This window comes from Epinephelus moara, chromosome 17, assembly GCF_006386435.1.
Source record: "Epinephelus moara isolate mb chromosome 17, YSFRI_EMoa_1.0, whole genome shotgun sequence".
Classification (NCBI taxonomy): Eukaryota; Metazoa; Chordata; class Actinopteri; order Perciformes; family Serranidae; genus Epinephelus; species Epinephelus moara.
The window spans coordinates 26,316,335-26,326,762 of record NC_065522.1 but is presented as its reverse complement, the minus strand read 5'-3'; the positions used below and the strand labels follow the sequence as shown (position 1 = coordinate 26,326,762).

At 44.3% G+C, this 10,428-nt stretch overlaps 1 protein-coding gene across 3 annotated transcripts in view; it reads right to left on the bottom strand.

The window, feature by feature from the left end:
* The window catches only part of LOC126404439 (NACHT and WD repeat domain-containing protein 2), a 95,590-nt gene extending 86,353 nt beyond the window's left edge, over window positions 1-9,237 (bottom strand). For 2 of the 3 annotated variants that reach the window (XM_050067656.1, XM_050067654.1), the window contains exons 1-2: window positions 9,061-9,237; window positions 7,974-8,142 (exon numbers count right to left, since the gene is read on the bottom strand). In XM_050067656.1, the coding sequence (XP_049923613.1) occupies window positions 7,974-8,142; window positions 9,061-9,075 (184 nt within the window). In that variant the 5' untranslated portion in view covers window positions 9,076-9,237. Of the gene's footprint in view, window positions 1-7,973; window positions 8,143-8,742 lie in introns of all 3 variants that reach the window. The other variant, XM_050067657.1, reaches the window with a different exon arrangement.
* Between the last annotated feature and the right edge of the window lie 1,191 nt (window positions 9,238-10,428).

The following is a 10,428-nucleotide window of genomic DNA, read 5'->3' as shown; positions in this document are numbered from 1 at the left end:
CTACAAAGAGACACAACACAACCACAGAGACACAAAACAACTACAAAGAGACACAACCACAGAGACACAAAAAAACTACAAAGAGACACAACCACAAAGAGACACAAAAAAACTACAATGAGACACAACCACAGAGAGACACAAAACAACTACAATGAGACACAAAATGACCCAAAAAAGATACATAACGACTGTAAAGAGACACAAAACAATAAATAAACAGGCAACACCACCACAAAGTCTCGGTTGTCATGCTCCTCTGTAGGAGAGGTGGTGGGGCCCCTATACATATCTGTGCCCAGGGGCCCCATCGTCTCGTAATCCGCCCATGAGTAAAGACACCATTGAATTATGGGATTCTGAGCTCAAAACCTACAACACACTGAAAAAGATAAACAGAGTGAATGGGAACAGTGGGAATAATTGTGGGGTGAAATGTAATGTAATTAGCGGTCTCCGTGGTGACATACTATGAGCCCTGGCGATGGTGCGTTGGAGGGGAAGATGATTTTCTGCGTTGGCTCCCTAAGGCCTCGTGCTTTTATCAACTTTAAACAGCTTAAGTGATAGCTCGCATACAAATAGCTGCCTACTGCACACAACTGATGCCAGAGCCCCTGAGGTGACGGTACAGCAAGGTAATGGAGTCGTCCTGATATGCTTATATGGATCACCATGAACACACACACACACACACACACACACACACACATATATATATTGACAGAGGAGACAGGCTGCATAATGCACTGAGCGCTACAAATAAATCACGTTAGGCTTTTCTCTGGTTTGTTGCTGCCGTCTGGCTACTGGCAAGAACAGATAGCAGGGTTTTTAATTGATCGACTGCGGCCACACAAACACACACACACACACACACACACACACACACACACACACACACACACAGATTCATCCAGCCGAGCCAAGAACTTGAGTGATTCATTAACATCATGGAAGGAGGATGTAAATCCACTCAAATTAGTTGTTTGGCTTACACTTTGTGATGTTCTATATCACCGCATTGTGGAGTGAACCGCATGCCGTGCTCACATCTCTGCGCTCTCGTAACAACTTCCTGCGAGGAGGACAATGCACTGTTTTCTAAACCATGGTTAAAACTGAGTGTCGCGTCCCTTTACAGACACAACAGAGGTCCCTGAGGGTGAGCGCAGCAGTGTGAGAGCACCGCAGTTGTCTGTGGCTTTTGATTAAGGGCATTAGGGTCAGTATATTCAGCAGAGCCAACACTTTAAGCAGCGAGCACATAAAACTCTTGGCACTGTGGATGGAGGCAGAGAGGTCTCACAGTTGCACAGACACAATAAAAAAGTGCAGCTCTAACGTTACGATGGCGAGATGATCACTGCAGATAGCACTGTTCACCTCTCCGCTGTCTGCTATTACAAATAGTGGAATTACACTTTTATGTGTTGTATATTTTGTTAACTGTTGTCATGGGACGTTTGTCAAAGCAGGGCAGAGCTTTCCACAAGCGCCAGCTGCCGGCAACACACACGACTACTCATTTAAATCCAGCCGGCTACTTTATTATATCATCTTCTGATTCTCAGGGTTCTACATTAGCTATGGCCCGACAGCCCAGGGCCACAGGAAGTACCTCTGTGGCCACTAAATACTGCCTAAGCGTGGCTCACTGTGGCCACACAAGTTTTATCAAGTCTCTTTCGAGAATGAGACTGCACGTGTCGATTGGCACCTCTCCAGCTACCACTCTTTAACTGCCGACCTTCCGTTTCCCAACCCAAGTCCCTGTGAACCGAGCTACTGCCGCCCTAATGTAGCACCCAACGTGGGGCTCAGGCGCACAACCCTGAGATCAAGAGTCTTATGCTCTACCGACTGAGCTAGTCGGGCTAGCACGGAGTCACGTTGTTTTCTTTGTATGTTTAACTATCACTTAGTAAATGGCACACTGAACCGAGCTAGTTAGCTGTTAGCTGTTAGCAGCGGCTTAGCAGCAGAGCACTGCGGTGTGTTTGGGGGAGCTAACAGCTAACGGAGCTAAACACAGCAGGACTGAGAGTTTCTATTCAGAGGAAGCGTTAAACAGTAGCTATGTTTCCATCCAAAAGTGATTCGAATCATTGGGAAATGCGCATTAAAAGAAATACGAATCCTCTGTGTTTCCATTAAATGTACGGACTTTGGTGAAAACTACGAACTTGCAAGAGTTTTCCACAGAACTGGAAACAAAACATGTCTCGCATTCTTCTTCTTCTACGTTTTCTGGCGGTTGGCAACCAGCTTGTAAATGCATTACCGCTTTCCCGACCCGGAGTGAGGACATCACCATGGAGAGAGGTGCGCTATGTCAGACTTAATTTGAACATAACTGTTTCCATCCCTGTTTTGCGAATCAACATTTTTTCAAATCAACCAAAACCTGGCTAATGCGAGCGTATTTTAGTTTGTGCGAATCAGGGGATTTTAATTCGAATTTTCCGATCCGATACTTCTAGATGCGCATCTAAACAGGCTGATGGAAACATGGCTAGTGAACTGCAGTTAAATGTGACAACACAACAAGTTAACAATACTTAAATATAATGTTACGTTACAGTTTGGATGTAACGTTAGCTTGATTTTGAAGCTACAGACACTTTCAATCACTCAGTGCGTTTTTATGCACAGTTAAGTTGAGCTACAGTTACAGCTCTACTAGGCCATTCAATTGGACTACTGTCCTTGTCCCAGTGTACAAGCACGGGAGGGGAATCCATTAACTGACCCAAGTATGTCTGACTCTGCTACAATAGGTGGCGATATGCCTCCTTTCAGCTTGTTAGCATTGGACCTTTCTGCAATTGACCTAAATATGTCACAGACCAAACAATGGACAAACAAGTTAGCTACGGTTAGCTAGCAGCTAACTGGCACCATGGTGGACAACGTTACAGCTCTGTGTATTTCATCTGTCCAAAAATGTACAGCTCTAGATGAAGATTTCACCATGTTGTTACTGGCTACTTCTTCTGTTACGCATTTAATGCTTTTGACTTCAGGGTCAAAGCCCGGGCGGAAACTGTGGAGCATGCACAGAGCGCCTCAGCTGGTTTGGGTCAGATTGACTGTATACATGCATTAGGAATACAACTCCCAATCACATTATCTGGGTGTGTTATTCTGACTTTGAGAAATTTGATTTGGTACAATTTCAGTCAGGTTAACATGTTTACATGTTTTTTAAAAGTCCGGTTTTAGTCGGACTAACACAATGAATACATTTTTTCCATTTAAAAAAATAAACTAAATACAAAACAATAAGAAACAGCAGTTAAGATTATTTTAAAATCAATCATGTATCTTTTAGTGGGACTTTTTTCTCTAGGGCGACCAAAATGCATATAATTATTAATTTCCTCAACGTTTTCATGATGCTTTGATTTTGCCACTAACAACTAGAGATGATAATAACAAAGAAAAATAACAACAGACTGTCAACAGTGAGACAGTGAGAAAATATACCACATGTTCACAAAGATGTTTTCATTCTGTCAGTTTTTAATTTATTAAAGTGTCACAGTTAAGGAAGTCTGTGTTAACTGTGTTAAATTGCCTTGTTGTTTCTTGTTCTAACATATGTTACATACGGGGCATCAAAAGTCTACTTTGGCCTCCAAATAAAGGGGCTTGGTAGCCAAAGAGGCCAAAAATATTAGCATCTATCCCTCAATTCTATTAAAATAGCTTTGATTAACAAATTGTGATTTGCTTTGCATGTACATTTCACGAGCACGAGCCTCAACTTCAAAACAATGCAAGCATGATGATCGAGAAATGGGCTTACGCTCTATATCAGTGGTTCCCAACTGGTCCGCTCTGAATGGACCTCAAGTGACTCGCAAACTTGTCAAGTTTGGAAAAAATCCTTTATTTTTTAAAAACAGTGAATTTCCGGCACAGAGCTTTTATTTTGAAGTGCTGTTTCCCCCTGTAGAGTGAGTGAGTAACAGACAGCTACCTAACAGAGACAGCAAACTAGCTCGACTACATGGCCGAACACAAGTATAACACTAAATATATTGAACTGTGTGGACCTTGAAATAATGACTAAGGAGAAACCTGGACCAGTTGGGAACCACTGCTCTGTATGAGTGTGTTTTTGCATGTGCTCAGCTGACACGATTAGAGAGCAAAAAAAGTTGTCTTCAGCGTTTGACAAATATTAGCAAAATAACTGATGATAAAGCTCATTAAAACAGAACTGATTGCACAGACAGTGGGCTCTCTCATTAGCCGGGCTACTTCGGAAAACACCAGCGGCAGGAACTTAACGATTGCGCGGTAAGCATTAAAAAGTCCACTGAAAGCGCTGCATTTTCCACACAGCTCACAGTTAACAGGCCTAATGAATGAATGATCTTTATTTACACTGTGCTTACAACAGCAGAGCCATCTCTAAGACGGGTTGCAAACACACACTAAAACAGGCAATGCTGTCAAAGTAACAGTCCGACATGTATGCCTCAGCCTCACACTGTAATTTCACGGGTTAAAATGTCCTAAAACGGCTTGTATTTTTTGTCACTGAACAATTATGCAACATGTAAGATGCTCCAAATCACTTTGAAAAATGAAATAATATATTACAGAACTTCCTGCAGTAACATAGCTATGACCAAATATATGTTTTTCCACATTATAGATGTTATCCATGGTTTAGATTTTTGGTTATCCTGTCATTAAGTTATTTTCTCCTCCTTTGTGTGGAACAAAGTGAACATTCATTCTTAAATCATCAAACTCAGCAACACATGCAATAATTAGGATCAGTGTATATGATGGAATAGTGGCATTAGAATGTGACGGAGGTCGGGCTGGGTACAGAACCTGGTATCTTTCAGGGTACTGACCGAATTGCATCAGCACTACCAATATCAATTCACATTATTAGAACCATTTCTAGCTAGTCCTAGTTTCCTATTATTTTTTGAGTCACTTAAGGGGGTGATCACACAGAAATGAGACGCTAGAGACGCGGACACTTCAAAGACGCTTGAAGAGCTAGAAGCGCTTATTCAATGCGCGCTAGCTACTGGCGTCTGACACTCAAAAAGTTGAAAATATTTCAACTTTTCAACGTCTACGCGCGTCTAAAAAGAAGCATCTACAAAAACGCGCGTCTAAAAAGACGCTGGAAAAACGCCTGTCTATAAAGACGCTTGAACGCCGGTCAGACGCGCCGTATCATAGGAAAACAATGGTTTTACTGGCGTTGCGTTTCTAGCGTTTCATCTCGGTGTGATCGCTCCCTAAATGTGCCTCCTGACCTGCCATCTTAAAGGCAGGTGTGGTAAAGTGAGAGTGGAGCGTGGAAGATACCATGAGGTTACAGTGTTTATCCACTGCCTACCTATGGTTAATCTTAGCTTTTATTGTTTGATGAAGTCGCTTAATATTCCATTGATTTGAACTTAGTTTTTGTAAAGACCTGTTGTTTGGAGAATGTTTGTTTGGGGCTCATTTTGAACTTTTCTGGAAGCCGCAATACACGTTAAATCAATCGTATTAGATTGTGGCACCTGGGTGAGAACGCCGGGTTGGAAGCAGGAGGTGGAAGCACCATGAAGCTCCCCGAAGTATTGAAGCCTCCCGTGAAACTCCAAATTCCCAGCTTAGAGGCACTTCGCGGCAGTCACAGTGTAGTTCAGCAGAGACGGTAGGGTTAGAAAGGAAGCACCACAAAATGCCCCCAGGCCAGGAAGCTGGCTGTGGAGCTTCGTCCACTTCCCAGAGAGCTGAAACCATCTTTGCAGCCCCCATCGTTTCTGTCCGTCTCGTCTAGTTTCTTTTCCATCTTATTTTAAAAATAGCCTTGTATCACTGCTGTTGTGATTGTGTTTTAAATTATGTACTTACTCCACATATTAGTTAGTTTCGTCCAGACAAAGAGCAAGAGAGACGAGTAGACACACGTAAGCAGACAGAGACTTCACTCTGTTTGATTGAAAAAGAGCTGAAAGGCAGAAGTGCTTGTCGATTACATTTTTGTTATTACAGAAAAGTAAAGTACCGAAAAGAGGTACCGTTGGGCACCTGTTTCAAATCCAAGGTACCGACAACGGCACCAGTATTGGTTCAAATGTGAGCAGCACCCAACCCGATGCAGAGGACAGAAAATTTAAGCTTTTACGGCCAAAATCTTTCTCCTGGGGATATACACCCCTTGATCCCTCAAGCTGGCTACTTTTTCCCACCAACTGGCAGAACTCTTGCAGAACGCCCTGGCAAGGATAATGCTGCCCAACTCTCGGCAACTCCGTCACACTCACACTGCCTCATTCATTGCTTATGTATCTGGTTTGGGGATCCATGCGAGGAAACATGCCCTTTCCCTTCCTCCTCAACAAAGGTTAGAGTTGCTAATTGAATTTCAAGGCCGCAGCTTTCAAGTCAGGAGACTAAATGGACTTATACTCCACGGTATGTACAGTTGGATCTTATGGAAAAGGTTGGAGGGGAATGCAGAGAGGCTGATGCTGAAGCAGAGACCTCAAAATGTGGGCTGTATCTGTTTGGTCCATGTTGATTGCTTGTCAGATTTGCCCACATTATACATGTACAGAAAGGTGAATGCTTTTAAATAAGTGCATGGACAGCCCCCTCTAGTGAACATGGAGACACAGGTTGTGCAGCAGATTGAGGGCAGAGCTGGGTCACCGTTAAGGCATTTCTTTATGTGCATGTTGATACAGTACAGTAAAGGCAGGGCTTGAAGCAGCACAGGAGAGTTTCTGCACACAGTTTGAATCAGTCCACAAAGAGATCAGAACAAATGCAAAGACTGCCTTCACTGCAAACGTGATGGGGGAATCAGCAGTGTCTGAAGTTAAGACAGCGTGTGTGCCTCTATGGCTTCATTACCAGGATATGGCACTGGATACCAGCACCTCGCTTCACTGGAAACAGCAGCTCATAATTAGCTCCTTTCACAGCTCAGGCTGAGATGTGTGTCTTTCCACTTGTGCCGACGGTGTGAAAACAACTACTTGGAGCAGCCCCCTCATCGTTTTTCCATCCACGTGTAGATCGGAGCGTTAAATTCGTGCTGTGACGGGACGGTCTGAATGACTGAGTCAGCTACAGGTGGCTAAACAGCGGCAGGCGTTTTCACCGTCGACAGCACTTCAGGGCCATAACAGTGCAATAATCTCAGGTCAATTCGTTCTTCGTTTTTGGGATCCGCTGCAGTTTGCTCAGCGAGGGCGAGCAAATGACAGTGATGTATGGACAAAAGCAACCTGCCTTTTTTAATTCTGGCAATGCCCTCCTTCTCTCTACTCCTCTCTCCTCCTCTCTCCCTCATAGCCTACTCCACTTCCCTTGCCTTGTTTACTCCAGTTTTACCGAGCCTATTTTTACCCCCTCGCCCAGAGGGCATATTCAAATACAGAGCTGCAACTGGGTGTCTCCCTCACGACCCGGCTGTCTTGCACTCTGCTCACACCATGCTCCCTATGTCGAGAGCAATCTGCTGTTTCGCTGCGTTATAGGAATCACGCGCTAATTTGCTTTTTGTCAAGTTGTCATGTGGCCTGATGTTAACCTGATTTAAGAGGTTTTCCACTTGTGTTAGGTTAAGTGTGTGGAAGCTGAGCGCCGAGCGTTTAGACGAACATGAGAACCCTGATTTTTTTTTTAATGCAAAATGAAATTACAACTGGATCACATGCTTGGAAAGTGGCTGTATTTTGTATTTGGGTGCATCAACCAGCAGGAGTCTGCTGCTATCTGATTTATGGTTATTCCTCATGAGCTGTCAGCACAAGTTATGAAGCATGCTGCTGAACTAATTCAGCTAAAACATCCTAAAAAGCCCCAGAAGTCTGGATGCAAAATAATCTGAGTCACAGCATAAAATCTGTCTTGTGTCATTTACGGGTCTGCAGGCTTGTTGAGAGTGTAGCATGATGGTGGTTGTGGGGGGGGGCTGGGGCTGTGAGTCTTACCGTCGGGGTTGGCACAGATGAAGACCCGGACGCTGCGGCCGGTGGGGACGTGGTGCGGCAGGGCGTTGATGTTGCCGCTGATGGCCGCCTTGCGCAGCGCCGACTCCCGCGGGCAGGGCTGCCTGCTCCCCACTCCCGACGGCCACATGGGGGGCGACTTCCAGCGTGGCTGCACACACACACACGCACACAAACGCACAGAATAACAGCAGCATGTTAGCGCGGCCAGGGGCGCACACACGCAGGCGCATGGACATGGCGTGCATGCTTTTGCGCGCAGATTCCCCCCTTAACCATCCACACACACGCGGGGCGTTAATTGTGGGGCAACTGCATGAGATCTAATAGGATTTTAATTTCCTTTATAACTCCTGGAGACAAAACAAATTTAAACATGTGGCCAAAAATGCACCACTTGTCATTTTTATCGCATAAAATGTAGTTTTCCCACCTTGCCACACTCATAACGCGCGTGCCACACACACACACACACACACACACAAAATAAGTTAGGATGAATCTGCCAGATCTTCTCCAAACACAGGAATGAGATTGAATGTGTTTGTTGTTGCATTCATGTGGTAGGGAAATAATAGTAATAGGATATTACGCACAGCCTACTACCGTCATGGTGCATGCGTAATTTGTATACATGTCCTTGGACGCATTCATGAATTTTCATGCCACTGTGGGACAAACAGACAAACAGAACGAGACGAGACAAAACTCGGAATAGACGAGCAAAGGCAAGCATCAGTCGTGTTCCCACCCCAGAGAAGATGCTTGTACAAAGGGCGAATAACCGCTAACAATGGTTATTCCGCCGGGAGCAGATGTCAAGTCGCTGGGTTTTCCGGAGTTGGTCTATCCTGAAATCTTTGTTTCAAAGGCGGAAAACCTCGAAAAAGACACAACAAAAAGAAGCGGGGAAAAGTTTGGTAGTCCGCTACTGAACACTACATACAAAAATCCTCTGAAAACAAGACAACTAGGGAAAAAATCACAGAGGCACCGCATCCACAGAGAGGACTTGACTACTAGTGATGCTGGAGACAGGCACAACAACAGGACACTTCTTGTTGCTCACATTCATTCGCTTCATTTCGTGGCTTCCGAAAATATCCAAGCGTCGAGGACGGTAAAAGGAAGATAAAAACGCCCATCAGAGTTTCTGTGGCCGAGAGACGACGCCGGGGGACGGTAAAACGGACGCCGTGTGTCGGAGTGCTCCCCTTGGCATCCTGCTGTCTCTGCGAGCCGACCGAGCTCTGGGAGATGGAAGAGGGTGAAGCCCGGGAAAATAGAACCGCTACTACCGGTGCAGATTTTCAAAATAAAACACTAATTCACGCATACAGGTTGCTACACGCTCAAAAAGACTCTCAAAGTGAACACGAAGACTGGTTTTCGATACACGATGAAATCAAAATGACGTACTTTTCATTTAAAGCGTGCTTCCCCACATTTATAGCTTCGTGTACTCACCTAGCTTGTCCCAGAATATGCGCTTTTACATTGAAGGCTAAAGCTGTAGTTCCGGTCTTGCTGTAGTTGTGTCAGTTTGACTTAATGGAGGCGACACAGGAGCTCTGGATGCTCTTTTAATGGTTTTCTCCCTGTCTCTCTCCCTCTCTCCTCTCCTGTAGACGGACTGGTGCTCACCCAGTCCCAGTTAAAATTGCACTGGACCGCGGAGTCAGCAGAGTGGTGTCGTTAGTGACGTTAATACTCTTACCAGTCACGAGCGCAGTAAGGTAACGGTCGGACACGTTACAGTTAAAGGCGTCGTAACGTTACCTGCTTTTCAACCAGCGGTTAAATGCTGAATAAAGTTTATTAGTCCACATAAAAGTCAATTATATTTATATTTTTTTACTTTTCTTGTTTGTTTTCGTCTAAACATCATTTCAGGGTTCTCACAGTCATGGAAAACCTGGAAAAGTCATGGAATTTCACAGCATTTTCCAGGCCATTTAAAAAAGTTTTGGAAAAGTCACTGAATTTTGTTTTGTACAATAAAATTGTTTCAGTAATCTCCCACAGAGTTCTGCACCGGGTCAAGTACCCGACAGGTAACCCGCAAAAAGCTGTGTAACGGGTAAAAATATAAATTCACGGGGGAAAATGAACAAAAATATATATTTTTAAATTTTTCAGAATGAAACAAATGAAAAAAAGAGTTCAGTATATAGCTGTGTTCAAAACCGTCCACTCACTCACTCACTCACTCACTATTCCCTATTTCGTGTTTACTAGTGCACTACATGGGGAACGACTGAACGAGATTTCGGACACTAACTGAAATTTTCTGAACGTCGTATACTCCTGTGACGCAAGTGGACGTGCCGAGCGTCATGTAAACAAACCGGGCGCTTTGAGGATGATCGAACTGTATGGTGGTTGTACTTTTTGTCAATAAATTGTTGAAATGTCAATGGTGTGGACGTTTGGTTTT